Source organism: Astyanax mexicanus, chromosome 1, assembly GCF_023375975.1.
Source record: "Astyanax mexicanus isolate ESR-SI-001 chromosome 1, AstMex3_surface, whole genome shotgun sequence".
NCBI classification, from domain to species: domain Eukaryota; kingdom Metazoa; phylum Chordata; class Actinopteri; order Characiformes; family Acestrorhamphidae; genus Astyanax; species Astyanax mexicanus.
Window position 1 is genome coordinate 132,397,111 of NC_064408.1, and position 16,412 is coordinate 132,413,522.

A 16,412-nucleotide genomic window follows, 5' to 3' on the forward strand; every position below is an offset into this window, starting at 1 on the left:
AGTAAAAAAGTAAAAACACATTTGACTTGTATTATTTTGGATTGCATTTTTTCATTGTTAATCCAATAGGAAAATGGGGAAGAAGAGGTCAGGAATATCCACGGCATGGGGGATGGTGTGATGGAAGGTGTTTATTGAAATGATTCATAATCAATGACGTGTGATGATTCATAAACAATGACGACTATTAATGATATTACTTTTTGTTCTATGCGATGATAATGTGTACTGTGAACATTCTACCCTCAGTGAGCTTTTTTTGAAATGCTGAGTAAGAGTTTTCTCTATCTGGCTATGTGTATGTGTTAAGGAATGCACGTCACAGTTGTTCTACAAATTCTGGCGCCAGGGTCATCTTCCTTTCTGCTTGCAATGTTTTGAGAACCAGCCTGATATGCTCACTAAGGGATTATGTCATATCACATGTCAGAAGAAGTTGACGTGTCACAATGGTGGCACTGTGCCCATAATTGGGAAGTAAGGGATGGGAAGATCTAAAAGGTATAAAGAGAGCTTGGCACCTCTTGCAAGGCAGGAGTTCACTCTGTATTCATTACGTGTGGCTTCTCAATAAATCTTGTTACTCATTCTGATCAAGACTCAGAGACTCTGAATATTTCTTCCTTCCTGTCATTATTTTTCCACCACAATTTGGCGTCACGGAACAGGATGAGCATGGTCTTGCGGCGGAGGGGGAGAGACTAGCACCTGCCGAGGACGCTCTCCAGCAAAACAGCTGGGCCCCAGAAGCAAGGGAAAATTCCACAGAATAAAGGACAAGTACCGCGGGGGTAAGTGCGGCCTCTCCCCCCCATTCGCAAATCCAGGCCTCATCGACAAACATTGGTGGTGAGTGACAGGTTAACTAATTTACTCATTAAGGAAATTTTAAATACAAAATTTTGTTCTTAAATTAATTTACTCCCCTCCATCCTTCCTTCAGCACTCCGCCCTGGACAGTGAATAGTTACATGACGGTGTACAAGACTAGCCTGGTCATAGCGAGGCCTTTATTGATGTATGTAAATATATCTTTAAAGTAAAGAGAAGACTAGCCTGGTCGTGAGGCCTCTATTGATAGACGTGTCATTAGAGTATAGGTCCCGGGACCGTGGGGAGGAGTGCATAAAATAATACTAATAGTACAGGGTACTGATTGTGTATTAAGCAGGGATAGAAGAAGGAAGGTGAGACGTGATTATTGGGGCTAAATTACTCTGAGTCATTAAAATCGAATGAGAGAACAAAATGGGATCCCAAGTAACTAAAGAATTGAAATTTAATCCAAAAATTCATGACGCAGCTCTTTTCAATCAAATGAGCCAAGACTATATGTGTATGTCTGTGTGTGTGTGTGTTTATGTAGTGTTGTTCAAAGGTTTGGAATCATTAGCATATTAACCCAATATACATATATTAAAGTAGGGCAGAATATTGAGCCATGCTGGTACTCTTCAATGTAACATGTTTCATTATCTCTATGGAGAATGCTGTAGAATTCGGAGGATGGCAGTTTAGTGAATATGTGAGACTGCTTCATGTTTAAATAGTAGTGATGAGTTATGTACAAATGTCCACATTGTGAAAGTCATCCCTGATTGAAACAGAAAAGAGATGAGGATTCCAGGCTTTTGATACAATGTGTGTGTGTGTGTTTCTGCGTGTGTTGAATAAAGCAGTGAGAGAGATAGACAAAACATCTCTTCTCTGCTATCTTCTATCACATTTGGTGTGTGTGTGTGTGTGTGTGTGTGTGTCTGTGCGTGTGTGTAAGTGTGTATGTTTCTAACATTTGTCTAACTCTGATATTCTGTAAGCGAATCTAATGATAAATATAATGTGTGTGTGGCTGTGTCAGAATCGCTCCCTATTCCAGAAATAGTGCACTATATAGTGTAAAACCATTTTTGCAGTACTGTTTAAAACCGCAGCAGTACATTCTGTTCCCTATATAGTTCACTATGAAAAACCTAATGCATCACAAAATTTAGAAATTCCAAAATATACTATAATGCAATGCAGTGCTGTTGTATTAGACGTCCTCAGAGCAGGACAAACATGCTTTATTGTTTGGTTGTTCCATAATTCGTTTAGTAAATAGAAAATGCTACATAGTGAAAGAGTTAATGAGTGAGTCATTCTGAACACAGCTTCTGTCTTCATGTGGTTTAGGCCTTTTCTATTATTATTCTTTTTTATTGAGACTGATTTCAGCTCAGTCTCAGCTGAATGAGATTTAAAGAATACACATATCTAATTTCTCTAGTGGTTCTCATGTATCTCAGTCTATGCTGATCTTTTGATTCTCTTAATGAGGATAGTAGATTTTAGAAACCAGTAAGGAAAGATCTTACTTTCTTTGGAAAGCTTTAATTTGACAAACTTAATACTGTATCTATTACGAGCTGCAGTGAATTGGGTCTCTCTTTCTGACTTTTAAACAAGGAGACATCAGATGTTTAAAAAAAAAAAAAAAAAAAAAAAAAAAAATGGAGCTTTTTGTTTTGCTTTCCATATGTTTTCTATTTCTCGCAATGAAGAACTTGCTTGCATATTCTTGGCTATATTTTGAGTCCCCATCAGAGCACAACAATATAATGTTAATGTTTATACAGTTTAGAAATATCAAGCATCGTTTGGCTGGAAATAATTTTTGTTTTAGTTATTTCATGAGGCTAAACAAATTTTTAACCATGTTAGAATTCCTTTCAGGATTTCTTTTTTATTATTATTTTTTTCTTTTAAAGTTTTTTTTTGGAGGGATTTTTTCTCTTTTGACTGATTGTTGCTCAGTGCTGTTTTCTGGGTGTTTGAGAAGGCGGGGGTGGTGCTCATCACAGGAGTTTTGACCCTCAGAGACAGGGTCCTCTGCAACAGTACTGTGAACATCATCTGAACCAGAGCACTTCATGAGGAGAGTCTCAGATGAGAGACTGTGTTTGGTCCAGCTGTCGGTCGATGGCTGGACTGCGTCTTCACCGGACCTGCTGTGATTGAAATGTTACAGCACTGGTCCAGGAAACTGGTTTCAGATCTGGAAGAACTGAGCGATCAGAGACCGCTTCAGACAGCACCTGCTCAACCATCAACACCACCCACCCCCAGCAGCCAATCAGCCCAGTGGATTCACCCCTCAGCCTGAGCCAGCAACAGAGACGTGAGACCAGATTTTTTATTTTTATGCCTGTTTACTTTTTTCCATTAAAAGGAGTGATTTTATTTAATTTTTGATGTTTATGCCTCATGTAGAAAATGTTTGGTTAAACTTTAAATCTGGTGGTGACTCAAATTATGACTGTTTTACCTTTCTTTTTAAGAGAAAAAAAAAAAAAAAAAAAAAAAAAAAAAAAGGAGGTTTTAGCTTTTTTGGTTTCTCTTTTAAATAGTGTTTCTCATCAAAAACTTTGATGAATTAAAAATAATATCTAGTTCAGGGAAAAATCTTTAATTTCATTGTAAACAGTAGCCAAACATGGTTGCTTGGCAGATTAATACATTAGAGGCCTATCACACATTGGCCCTCAATTTTCACTGGAAAGTTTTTTTTTTTTTTTAGGTTTACATTATGTAATTTATGTTGCCTAATGACTATGATTTGTATAAAACATTTTTAATAACAATCATCTCCATTAAAGCTTATGTAAGGGAAGTTGTTTACTGGCTTTTGACAAAATTAATACATATAAACTCAGATGTAGTTGTAACTAGCTAAAGTAACCAAGCATGCTGGCTTAAATAAAAATCAACCATTTAAAATCTTATTAATACATCAATGTAGACTATCAACTACAAAAAGAGCTTTGCTTGCTCCAAAAGTTTTAAAAAAATATATATATATAGGGTAAGATAGAAATCTTCCTCTTATATGTGCATTAATATTAATGCTAAATTAATTCAATATATATAATAATAACTAGCTTGCTAAAACACCAGCTAACAGTCTTGCAACTATGCCAAACAAGTGAAACTTAAATATGTTTTTATTTTTGCAATTAATTTACAGGTAGCACAGTTCGCAAAAATATATATTGGAACTGAACAAGGAAAATAAATATTAGGCCAATGACTTCTAACAGGACCACTGCAGCTCATAGGTTTAAAATCACTGTCATAGGAACTAGTTAGTCTAAACTTAGGTGGACCATCCCTACAACAGCTTGTGGACACAACTCCACACACATTTAAATTCTAACATCAGCCAAATGTTTTTAGACTCAGGTTAACAGATGGAAAATAAGTTTACAAAGGATATAGAGGAAATGCACTGACTGCATCATACTCATCAGTGTTTTGGAAGAACTGAACTCTCTACTCAATAACTAAAATAAAAAGGGGGTGTTTTATGCTCCTTGTATGTTCGCCCTCAAATAACAGCACCAATAAGAATAAATATTATGAGCAATGCTTTAAGGATTTCTGAGTATATGTAAAGTTGAGGATTGTGGGTCTATAGATTGGCATTAAGAATGTTGGGCACATAACAAACTATTTTAAAATAAATACAACTAAGATTAATCTGAAGTGCACAAATAAGTTTTAGATGTGCTTCAAAGGAAGAACTGGGTGATCCCTGATGGATATAAACTGATAGAGAGTTACAAATCTTTGGTGCATAAATACAAAAGGCAACGTTAAATGTTCTCAACAAATGAGCTGGAATTGTCGATCTGTCAGGAGTCCTGATATATACTTAGCTGCTAAGCCATTAAGAGATTTTTACACTTTTCACACTAAATGAATATTAAAATCCAATCTAAATAATCTTCTCTCTTTTTTATGTGTGTGAGTTAGAACTGTAGCTGCAGCATTTTGACCAAGATGTTATTTGTAAATTGAAGATTCTGGTAATCCAGAGAATAATGCATTACAATAGTCTAATCAAAACAAAGCTCAGCATCTAGTGTAAGAAAGTGTCTAATTAATGTATAAAAAATATACATTATTATGGTTGATGGTTAAAAAATTTAGACAATGTGAAGGTATTTGATGAATAAATGTTGAGACTATGTATTCCATAGTCTAGAGCAAAAACAATGACAATATTGGGAAAAAATTACTTGATTTTAACACTTTTATAACTTTATGTTGTAATTCTGAAAAAAAAAAAAAAAAAAAAAAAAAGAGAGAAAGTTAATGTAGTAAACATTTGTTTATGAATCTTCTCAGATCCATGGTGGGCATGACGAGGCAGGGAGAGTCCGGCGTGGGGACTGGTGTGCAATAGGCCCCAGCATGTCCACAGCTGAGATGAAGAAACACTTGTTCTCATACTCTGTATGCGGACACTTGTCATTACTCCCGGGGCTTCTTAGGCGTTATGTAGACCATCATGGAATCTTGGATGATTCCATTTGGTCTAGAAGGGGGGAGTGAAGGGTATGGTTGGAGATAACCACACCTTCACACTCTTATTCTTAAATGTTTTATACATTTATATATACAGTTATTATTTTTACTGTTCACATTATAATTCACTTAATAACCTTATGATCTCTGCTCTCTTTTTAACTGTCACTATGACAAGGCTTTGGAGGTTGTTTTTTTTTTTTACTTTTTTCAGGAATCAGGAAGGTCAGAGTGTTTTCATCAACAGTGAGAGCTGTGAGGAGAACGTGACCCTGAGCGGCAGAGAAGCTTCACTGCTGTTCTGCTGTTCTGGGACCAGTGCATATGAACTAGGAGACAACAAGTTATCTGAGTGAAGTGCTGGAAACCTCTCCTCAGATAGCCAGAAGATCTTTACATCCACTCTTTTCCTCTGTCTCATCTTCTCACAGACTTTAGGACACTTAAGGACTGTCTGCTGTGTTCATGAAGGACACAGTGCTGAACAACATCATGATAAGAACCTGTTGCTCAGACAGGCTGGAGCTGATCACGTCATTAAAACTGGACAACAAGCTGTTAACTGGACTCTGCTGACGTAATCATATTGATAAGTTCTGTACAATCACATGTCATTTGCAAAATGTATAACTGCTTGGATGAAGTATGAGGAATTCTCTCTGGCCCTCGACTGGCTTTAGTTTATTTCTTTCTTTCTCTCTCTCTCTCTCTCTCTCTCTCTCTCTCTCTCTCTCTCTCTCTCTCTCTCGCGCGCGCGAATGTGTTGACCTATCGAGATTTTATTTGTTGATGTACTTTTACTCTTTTCTAATATATATCTATTAATTTTTGTTCCGCCATATGCAGAAGAAAGGCCAGTTCCTGCAAGTTACAGTAGATACAATAGAGTTAGATACTGCATTTGGGCTAGACCATTTGTTTAATGAAGGTAAAGAAAATTAGCTGTAAAAAGAAAATTTCATTATTGATTCAGAATCAAAGGGGGGAGTGTGATGGAAGGTGTTTATTGAAATGATTCATAATCAATGACGTGTGATGATTCATAAACAATGACGACTATTAATGATATTACTTTTTGTTCTATGCGATGATAATGTGTACTGTGAACATTCTACCCTCAGTGAGCTTTTTTGAAATGCTGAGTAAGAGTTTTCTCTATCTGGCTATGTGTATGTGTTAAGGAATGCACGTCACAGTTGTTCTACAAATTCTGGCGCCAGGGTCATCTTCCTTTCTGCTTGCAATGTTTTGAGAACCAGCCTGATATGCTCACTAAGGGATTATGTCATATCACATGTCAGAAGAAGTTGACGTGTCACAATGGTGGCACTGTGCCCATAATTGGGAAGTAAGGGATGGGAAGATCTAAAAGGTATAAAGAGAGCTTGGCACCTCTTGCAAGGCAGGAGTTCACTCTGTATTCATTACGTGTGGCTTCTCAATAAATCTTGTTACTCATTCTGATCAAGACTCAGAGACTCTGAATATTTCTTTCTTCCTGTCATTATTTTTCCACCACAATTGAATGCTGGAGGAAAACCAGAACATTTTGGAAGAACAAAACAGGTTGGAGGAAGAGGAACAAAACTTGGAGGTGGTGGAGGAGGATAAGCAAAATGGGTTTGATGAAGAGGAGCAAGACAGATCAGGGAAGGTATGTGAAGGGTATTTGGTTAAAATCCATACTATGACAGACTGTCAGTTCTTTCACAGTTAACATCAATAAGAGGGTGTTCTTTCAAGGTTACATGTTCAGGCATAATAAGGTAATGACATCAAAACATTTTCCCAATGCATTTTCCCAAATCATGACCTCTATCTAATGCTTATTTTAAACCAATAATATATTAAACATATTAAGTAATTAATATTACTAAAAAGCATTTAGTAATGCTTTTTGTCTAAATCAGTTTGAAGCCTTATTTTGTGAATTGGGGATCAAACAGCATAACAGTATAATTCTTGCTTTTCTGTACATAAGCTATATCCTCTATAATTTCAGGACATTTTCATAGATCCGGATGACAACCAGTCTGTTGCAAGAGAAAGTACAGTCTTGCTGCAGTGGCGTGCCCTGCGTTGCCAACAGGATGAAGAGTATCAAGTTTCTCTGCAAATAGACAGAGAAAGGGTAAGAAAATGCAGACAATCATATAACCAACTTGCGCACTTAACTTACACTTTCTAAATGTGCAAAATTAAGTTTAGGCTGTGAGAATCCCTTCTTGTTTAGGTAGATTGGATTGAGCTGTTGAATAGCACTTAAACTTAAGTTTCATTTTACATTAGGAGAGAAGCGAAGGCAACTCCTGGAGCGTGAACTAAGAAGAGTACACGTAAGTTAGTTAAGTAATAGGTATTGCCCTATAAAGACTAAAACCTTAAATCAATCACTTACATTTACAATTATTTGTGTCTAGGTAATAAATACAAGAAATGAATGGATTGATTCCATACCAGAGCCTGAAAATGGGATGGTCATTCAGTTTAAATATCCTGATGGTGGCTTAAAAAGGAGGCGCTTCCTACCAAGTCAGCTATTTCAGGTGTGTTCCCCTTATTATATTTCTCCTCAGAGATCACAGCTGTCTGCATGCTTATAAGTAATAAATGTATATACTTTGAATTTGCAGGATTTAGTTGCCTTTGCAGGTAATGTAGACATGGCCAGTGAAATATTTTCACTCCAGAAAGCTATGTCTCCTATCTCAATCCTGAGTACCCAAAGAGGTTCACTAGCAGACAATGGAATCACTGCACAGTGTACTTTGTACATTCTGTGGATGTCAGGGGATGAAGTGGAGGTGAGTTCCCATTGTATGTAATTCTCTGCGAGGGGATCATTATGTTTACTGTATTCGTTGTATCGTTTTTAGCCATTTTAAGTAAGCCTTCATATGTTAACTCTGTTTATCAATTCATTTCAGAATATTATATCAAATTCATCCATAGCATGTGGCCCATACCCAGTTGCACCATCTACCACCTTTTCTCCTGCTCCTTCTCCGCCCACCACGATCACCACCTGTTCTCCTGCCCCCTCTTCACCCATCCCAGCCCCCATATTTTCTCCTGCTCCTTCTCCATCCCAGAGTCCTTCATTCAGTCCATCAAGCCCAGACCAGGAGGATATTGAAGGGTAAGTACTTGAACACAAACATCTTGTATATTAATTTTCAGAGTTTGATTTCATTTAGCATTAACAATTATAATAGTATAGCAGTATATATTTTCATATTACCCACTCCTGCTGCTATTAAAAATCACATCCTTTATTATGTGCCACTTTACATGTAATTCATAGCTGTATGGAAAAACAATTTTTACAATAAATATATAATGCCTGCATTAAATTGATATTGCATTTTACATTGTTTGTATGTATTAAAAGAGACATTTCTTCTGCGCCCCCACTCCCCACCCCCTATGCAGAGCTTTTGACATTGCTGCTGCACTGCAGACTCTGAAGGCAAGGGTTCACCATCTTGCTCCTACTGCCAATCAAATAAACGTTCTTCATGATGAAGAGTTTGAATGTGCTCTAAGAGCTTTCAACAGGCCAACCTTTGACCCTGAGTCAAAACTAGACATCGTCTTCATTGATGAGGATGGTCGAGGAGAAGGGGCCGTAGATGATGGTGGGCCTACCAGAGAGTTTTGCAGACTGCTTATGGGAAAACTACAAGGGCACCAAATATTTGAAGGGCCTCCAGAAGAACGCACCCTTGCACTTGACAGCATTGGTAAGTTTAAATGCAAGCAAAATAACCAAATCCGTACATTTATTTAAAAGTTCCTTGTATAATTCAGTTAATGGTTTTTAACTTTTTAGAAAATTAAGCCTCTTGAAATTACGCATGCGTATCACGACTTTTTCACAATTGTTGTGGTTGATCATTCAGTGTACTTTTCTCATGCAGCACTTCACACCAACACCTACAAAAGCGTGGGACAGATGTTGTCTGTTTGCCTGATCCACGGGGGAGTGTCACCTAACTTCTTTTCAAAAAGGCTTTTCAGCCAAGTCTTTGGTTTACCATCTGGCCCAGCAACCATTGAGGACGTGGTAGACCATGGTCTCAGAGCTAAACTGGAGAAGGCAAGTTTACGAATCAGTAAACACATGTAACATATTTTTATCTTTTGTTTTATAATACTTAGTGTCCAAGGTTCTGCCGTGGAGATCAGTCCTCAATTGGTAAAAGTTATTTAATGAAGAACATTGTTGGCTAACAGTTCTTGCTTTAACATGGATGCTAATTTACTATATAAAAGCTAGTGTTAATTTTTACCCCCAGATAAACAGTGCAGATACGCTTGATGATGCCAGGGAGGCTGTTAGTGAAACTGCTGAAGAGTTGGCGCTGATGGGAGCTCTACGGCACCTCAGATCCTTGGAGCACAGGAAGGAGTTGATGGAAGCTGTTCTTCAGTTTTACTGTGAAGGCCGAATCAATGCAGCCCTCACACAGTAAGTACTCAGTATTCATTTCACATGTTGAAACTGAGGTTGTATAGTATTTGGATAGCATAGTGTATATTATACTATATAATTATATATTATTTATTAAGAGATCTAATGCTGCAATATTTGCATTAGATCAATACTTACCTAATGAGTTTATGATTTCCATCTACATGCCACAGTGAATTTGGTCCTGCCACTTTGTATGTTCTTCTGTGAAGCCTGTGGGACATTGTCCGAAGAGCAGCACCTTCAGGATTAGTCCTGATTACACTTTGCCGCACACGTCGTCTCTGGACTAGGATGCCTTCACCAGCAAGCCGAGCCCTAACAGCTTCAGGTCCTATTTCGTCATTGGCAGAGACAGTCTCCAGCACACTGCTGTCAAGTGCTTCATCTGATAGAGTTGTGTAACGACCCCGAAATGATAGATTGTACTGTCTACAAACACAAAGTGCAGAAGAATGCAGATTGGATTTATGATAAGGAAAAGACATATTTTAATACTGTGCTGCAGTAAAAAAAAAAAGTCAATACAATAAACTGCTTTACAGTGAACAAATAATAAATCATTTACCAAAACAAACAGAACTCATTCAAATATTTTAAATGCATTTACAAAAAATGGCTAGTAAATGTGCTGTTATATGAATAAAAATTAGCATTACATGATGCTGCATCAGTCATAGTTCAAGACAGTGGCTGTCTTCATATATATCGGAGGAAGCATGTTATTCTACACCCCCACCACCAGTGAGCAATTCTATATGCAGTTCCAAAATGTTGTGTTCATTGTGTTGTGTAATTTGTAGACAAAACAATTCACAAAATGTTTCTTGACCACATATTTTCCTTTCAGTGCTTTATCAAGAACATAACCAATTGACATACCTTAACCGTCGCTTCACTGTGCTTCTTGATACACCCAATATGTTTGCAATCTGTTTGCCAGAAAAGTTAAATGATAGTAACATCTGCAGCTGCTGTTGTGTTATTTGACACACTGATCTTCCCACATGTCCTGCCCTTCGAGGTACAGTGAAACCAGGAAAAGCTGTAGTCCAAGACAAAATAGTATAGAATTAATAAAAAATAGAAAAGTTAAAAACATATCTTCAGAACTTTTAAATTAAACATAATTGAACAAATTAAACAAAAGTAAAATGATTTGCTTTGACATTTCATATACCCAACTGTGGGATGTATGGGAATGCCTTGAATATTGCTTGAATAATTTATACACAAATACTTTTTGCAAACAAATGTTACTGCAAATGGTATCACAAACAGTTTAAATTAGCCTTTTCATTTAAAGTTTAAAGTAGCCTTTTCACATTTTATACATTTTAAATAAACTTTTATATATGGTAAATATAATAATCATGTAAAAGCTGCATTTGTGTTTACTTAAATTGTCTTTTAGTATTTTATAACCTGAAAACTGATCTTGGAAAAAAAATATGAAATCAGCTGGAGAGTATTTTAACACAACACTGTTAAAACCTAATTAAATAGCAACTGTTTTATTTGACAATTAAACTTACAAGGTTGATGTTGATTGCTGGCTTCCTGAATTAACTCATTGATGAGCCCAATCATTTCATCAGCCACTTCGGCTTCAATGAGTCGCCCACTGGCCCAGCGAATGCTCGAGGCCATTGTCTCCAATCTGTTAGTCACATAATAAAAAGAGATGCAATTTCACTGTTTTAATATGAATCATTTTCTCTGCTTTCTGTTTGTGTGTTGATGAACTTGGTTTAGAATTGAAAATTATTAACTTTAAAACTGGGTTCTTGAATCATTCTAAAAGTCCGGCGCACAAATAGTAAAAGACCTTTTTAAGACCTCATCAAACATAAGACCAAAAATCAATCATAATTTATTTGGTAGAAAATAATATAATGTATTGGAAATCAAAAATTAACGTTTCTCTTTTTTTTTTTCTTTTTTTTTACAATTTTGTAATGTGATGCAATACAGAGCCAACATAACGTGCAAGTTGCATTACAATAAACAACAAGAACAATAAAGAATAATGAAACACTTAAAACAGACTCAGACTAGCTCAAAATTAAAAGCCTGTCCCAAGTACTTACTTAAGTTGAATAGGAATGTACAAAACAGCAAAACACAAATGTTTTTACATGCCTCTTAACAAGAGAAACCAATGAACGTCATTAAGAATAATAAAAAAATAATAATTAAAGTATCTTCTCTACAAATTATTATCAGTGTCCGTTTATCATCATTATTTATCTCCCTGCTATAAGTATAAGACACGTGATGGATACGTATCCTCAGAAACAGCCTACGTAGAGCCCACGTGACCACAACGCAAACACTACATCAACAAGGGGTGGGTACATTTGAGGCAACCAATAGTATGGAAGTACTATCATCTAAACGTCTTAAGACGTCCAAAAGTAACGTGTTAACACGGTAAGATTTGCCGTCTTAAGACGTTCAAATTGGACGTGTTAACACGGACGTCAATGTAGACGTTAAGACCCAAAGGGCGTTCCATACATGTCCAGTGTGCCTCATGATTTTCCCATTGGATTATTTGGAAGTCCATGCTAGCTTGTGTGGTGAAAGGTGACAAATTAAAAATGTTTGTTTAATGTATAAATCTTTAAAAAAGAAAATCCCTTTAAGTATTTTTTTATGTTTATATATTTGTAAGGAACTATCCAGTTCTTAATGTCTAAGTATAGCAATATTTGTTTGCCTCTGGTCCTGGAGGATCAGAATCATTACAGTTTGGTGGTTCACTAATTCTGGAAATTAAAAGCATGTGTTAAATCAGGTATGTTGCCAAACTGTGATTACACAGGCCTTTCAGGGTTCTAGTTGATGATTTAATAATTCTACAAATGTATAAAACAATAGGGTGGAGGGCACAAATTTCAGTTCTTAAGATACATATTTTTTATAATATATTTTCTACACAACACAGGGATGTGATAATTTAAATAAAGCTAACCAGTGGTTATCTATTATGTACGTAACAGGGTGGAGGACACACATCTTATCACTGAAGGGGAATCACAGTGTAACAGTGAAAGTGAGAGGTATATTTGTAATTTTTTAATCTGTACTACATAACATGATTATTTTTTTATGATTGGTAGATTGGTATGGTATTTGTGTGTGTGTGTGTGTGTGTATCTGTTAGTCTTGAAGGGGTTCTCCAGGCCATTACAGCTGCAGTGTCCACAACAGATGGCAACTCATTTGACATCACAGTGTCCCGGCATAATATGTTGGAGAGAGTCCTTTCTCAATGGCAAAGACAAAAAAAGTCAAATCCAGCGAAACAACTGAAAGTTGTCTTTTTAGGTGAGGCTGGGATAGACACAGGGGCGCTCCGCAAAGAGCTTCTGTCAGGTGAGCAAAGGTTACATAGATGATTTAATGAATGTGTAATCATGTGTAATTATTCTCTGTATTCTTTGGTTGAAGGAATGATGGAAGGCATTGAAAAGCGCTTTTTCGAGGGTGACAGACATGGCAAGAGGCCGAAGTATTCAATCTCCGATTTAGACCACTTTAAGTATGTGTTGTACACTCATGCATACTGTATTATCATTGCTGTAAAAATGTATGTCCATCTTTAAAATTAGCAGTTGCCTTTTACATTGGGTGTCATGGTAAATGGGCCAATAAAATGCTCCATAATTGTTTGAAACCCAATTAAATTAAATTACATTAACATTAATTTTTTCTTTTTTCAATTATAGTTTTGGAGACACATTTTTTATTTTATATATTCTACACAGCACTAGGATGTCATTGTTTAAATGTTCCTGGTCTTCTTCTTCTTTTTTTTATAGGACTATAGGAGAAATAATGGCTGTCAGCCTGGCGCAAGGTGGACCGGCTCCAAATGTTTTAGCGGTTTGGTGCTACAAGTTTCTGTGCAGTGGATCTTTGAAATTTGAAGACCTGGACAAAACTGCTCTGGGAGATGACCAACATATTGAGCTTATTTCCAAGGTAAGACCATCAGAGTGATTTTCTACAGACCATATGTATTTCGTTTTTAACCATTTTTTGAATCATCTTTATTTTATTTTTAGTAGGGGAAAAAAATAGATTTAAATCGAAAATCGGATAAAAAAAAATGGAAGATTCAGTAGCAGTCTTGCAAAGCAATCCGTGTATTTTATTTATAATTGTCAATTTAAAGTCAGTATTTGAATTTAAAGTAACTGATTGACTATTTACTCCCCCCCCCCACACACACACACACATTTTACACTACATCATTTTTTGTTGCATAGTTTCTGAATACTTGTTAAGGTTTTACATTTATTGCTTCTTTCAGGAAATATCTAGATTTCATTACTTTAGTGATTTTTGTGTTTTGCTGTTATTCTCCATGCAACCCTGAAGCTGTTCCCAATACTGCAGCAGGTAAGGAATGGTTTGCAGCTGTATGGGCTTTCTGATCTAATGGCCAAATACCCTGATATCTGCCAGCCACTTTTCACCCCTGGGGTAGAAATGATTGTAAGTCCATGTTTTTTTATTCTAAATTGACACATTTTACTCATTGAACCACTAAATGTTGGTACTGCCTGGTACCAACAGATGTGTTTAAATATTGTTTTTACTATTGGTTAACTCTTAACTTGCGGTATATTCAGGAAAAAGTCATGTAGAAAAACAAGTCTCTACATTTTTTGTTTTACTAATTCATCTGATTTATTGTGTCAGGCTGATGCAGACTTTGTCATGTCAGTTTGCCGGGCAGAGTTCAGCGAGGAGGGGTCAAATAAGGAACACCTGGAGGTGACCTTAATGAACCACCTGCAAGATTTACTTCAGGAACTGGAGCAAAGTCATTATTCTTTTTTAACCTGTATTTTGTAGGGGTGTAGCGGCTCAGTGGTTTAATACCTGGTGCTAATTGAGATGTTGAAATATTTTTTTAATTGGGCGCCAGTTATTAAATTAATTTAATTAGATTAATCAATTAATTAATTAATTAATTAATCAAATTAATTAATAACACAAGACATCTCAGGGTGTGGTTTCTACAGGTAACAGAAATTTTCATAACCAAGTTATCCAGAAAAACACACTGAAATGACAGGTTTTGTAAAATAAAAGTATTTATTAAATCACACAGATATGAGTAAATAATTCATTAAAAAGTCATAATGTAGCCATTATATATCAAATCATAGTGTAGAATAATAAATGAGAAATAAAAGAACAAACACGTTATAATGCTGACATGAAAGGAATAGAGATTAATAGAACTATTAAGTGAATATTTCTAAATAAGGATCTAAATGTAATGAGGTCAAACTAATCAAATGAGAACACTAAAATAAGTAGATAAGTAAGATATTTTACGGCCTACAAAGATCATCCCTTTCACCAAATAACTAAAAATTAATCTATACTAAGAAGAGAGTTAAGAACAATAACCAAACTAGACTTGACCAACCAAAACACCAATTACTGAGAGAAATACCCAAACTGCCTTACTCTGAGACGTCTACAAAGGGGGGGTCCCCATCGGTTCGGTCCGCTGTTTAAACCTCTTGTTCGGCTGACATCCTGCACCCCTAGAAGGTCCGGTGTGGACCCATCCGCAGGGTAAAGATGGTGCTCTTGTGGGCCAGCGGCGCACCTGGACGACACCCGCTTCTAGTCTCTGCACAGGGAAGGCCTTCCCTGGAGCTGGATCGGCTGGCGTACTCTCTCGGTGATCCGTCGGTTGGTCTAGTTGGTTTACTGAACTATATTAACTATCTTGGCAAGCAGGAGAACTCCGTAGATCATAAAATAGCCTAGTTATTTAACCTAGGATAGCTAATATTAATATACTTGAAGATTAAATGCACTAGTCTAAGAAAACTAACTTAAGATGACTACACTAACAGTCTATCCTTTTTCCATCTCAACTACATCTTCTTCTCCTCTCCTCAACTCCAAACTGAACTGAACTCCGAACTCAACTGGCAACTCTAAACTGGAAACTGAACGGTGTCTGCCCAGTTTAAACTATTAGTCTCTGTGGCCTGTTTGGCCCCTGAGCTATGATTGGCCCTGTGGCCCAAATGTCTGTGTTTTGATTGGTCTAGGAGCAATTTCAAACTTTGGTGGGGATTCACAAAGGGCCATAAACCCCCCCTCCTCACATGGTCAACATGCTTCAGCTAGTGGTCTATTTTTCTAATAGACCAAACCAAAAGAAAACTCAACTAAACAGTGGATCAAAATACATTCTTCAGCATACCAGTTTGTGAGGATAAATTCAGGAAACAATCTTACAATTGAATCACAATAAATGTAATATATATATATATTTTGCCCACAAACAGTTTTGTAATACTCAAGATAATCTTAGGAATACAATGATGGATGGTACTCTGTCAGAAAGAGATCAAGAGTCATGTTATTATTTAAACCCAATTAAATCACTTAAAAGATAATACATGGTTAAACCACTGATAACCAAATAAAGCTAAATTATCAAATGCTAGTTAAACCTTGTTGATTCAGACTTGAATGTGTAGGAGAATTTAATCAGGACACATCCAAACACATATACCATATACCAGACACATATACCATTATCTAG

The 16,412-nt window shown here is 36.4% G+C and overlaps 1 protein-coding gene across 1 annotated transcript; it reads left to right on the forward strand.

Annotated features, from left to right (window-relative positions):
• Positions 1-7,625: 7,625 nt before the first annotated feature.
• Positions 7,626-9,836, forward strand: LOC111196601 (G2/M phase-specific E3 ubiquitin-protein ligase). Its single transcript, XM_049469169.1, has 7 exons — positions 7,626-7,682; positions 7,767-7,892; positions 7,980-8,150; positions 8,274-8,485; positions 8,779-9,089; positions 9,267-9,445; positions 9,645-9,836. Exons 2-7 carry the CDS (start codon positions 7,821-7,823, stop codon positions 9,819-9,821), a joined length of 1,122 nt encoding a protein of 373 aa, XP_049325126.1. The 5' UTR covers positions 7,626-7,682; positions 7,767-7,820; the 3' UTR covers positions 9,822-9,836.
• Positions 9,837-16,412: the final 6,576 nt, after the last annotated feature.

Excerpts from the sequence above, each read along its gene's own strand:
- LOC111196601 (XM_049469169.1), top strand. The coding sequence starts at position 7,821 with ATGGTCATTCAGTTTAAATATCCTGATGGTGGCTTAAAAAGGAGGCGC. Across the intron at positions 8,151-8,273 it reads TGTCAGGGGATGAAGTGGAG|AATATTATATCAAATTCATC; the intron begins GTGAGTTCCCAT and ends AATTCATTTCAG. Across the intron at positions 9,446-9,644 it reads TCAGAGCTAAACTGGAGAAG|ATAAACAGTGCAGATACGCT; the intron begins GCAAGTTTACGA and ends TTTTACCCCCAG.